Here is a 248-nt window from a genome sequence, read left to right as displayed (position 1 = left end):
AGCCGGCGGGAGGGAGCCCTCGGCGCGCTGCGGGCCCTCAGCCAGCATCCCGGGGTGCAGCAGGTACTGCCCGGGGACCCCAGCTCCCTTGTGAGACCGGAGGGTGCGCTGGGGAGATGCGGCCAGGCTGGCGGGCGACTCCCGTCCCTCTCTTTGCTCTGCAGGTCCTGCTGTCCCTCGGAGCCACTGAGAAGCTGGCCACCCTGGCCAGCGGTGACCCGCAGTCCCCCAGCCCCCGGCCGCCTTCT

At 73.4% G+C, this 248-nt stretch overlaps 1 protein-coding gene across 1 annotated transcript in view; it reads left to right on the top strand.

Annotated features, from left to right (window-relative positions):
• Positions 1 to 213, top strand: part of STK36 (serine/threonine kinase 36) — a gene marked incomplete at its 3' end in the record, with an annotated part of 12,595 nt that extends 12,382 nt beyond the window's left edge. The window contains exon 26 of the mRNA XM_010140262.1: positions 165 to 213. Coding sequence (XP_010138564.1) covers positions 165 to 213 — 49 coding nt within the window. The remainder of the gene's footprint in view (positions 1 to 164) is intronic.
• Positions 214 to 248: the final 35 nt, after the last annotated feature.

Source organism: Buceros rhinoceros, unplaced genomic scaffold (genome assembly GCF_000710305.1).
Source record: "Buceros rhinoceros silvestris isolate BGI_N320 unplaced genomic scaffold, ASM71030v1 scaffold18907, whole genome shotgun sequence".
NCBI lineage: Eukaryota > Metazoa > Chordata > Aves > Bucerotiformes > Bucerotidae > Buceros > Buceros rhinoceros.
This window is presented reverse-complemented; position numbering and strand designations above follow the sequence as displayed.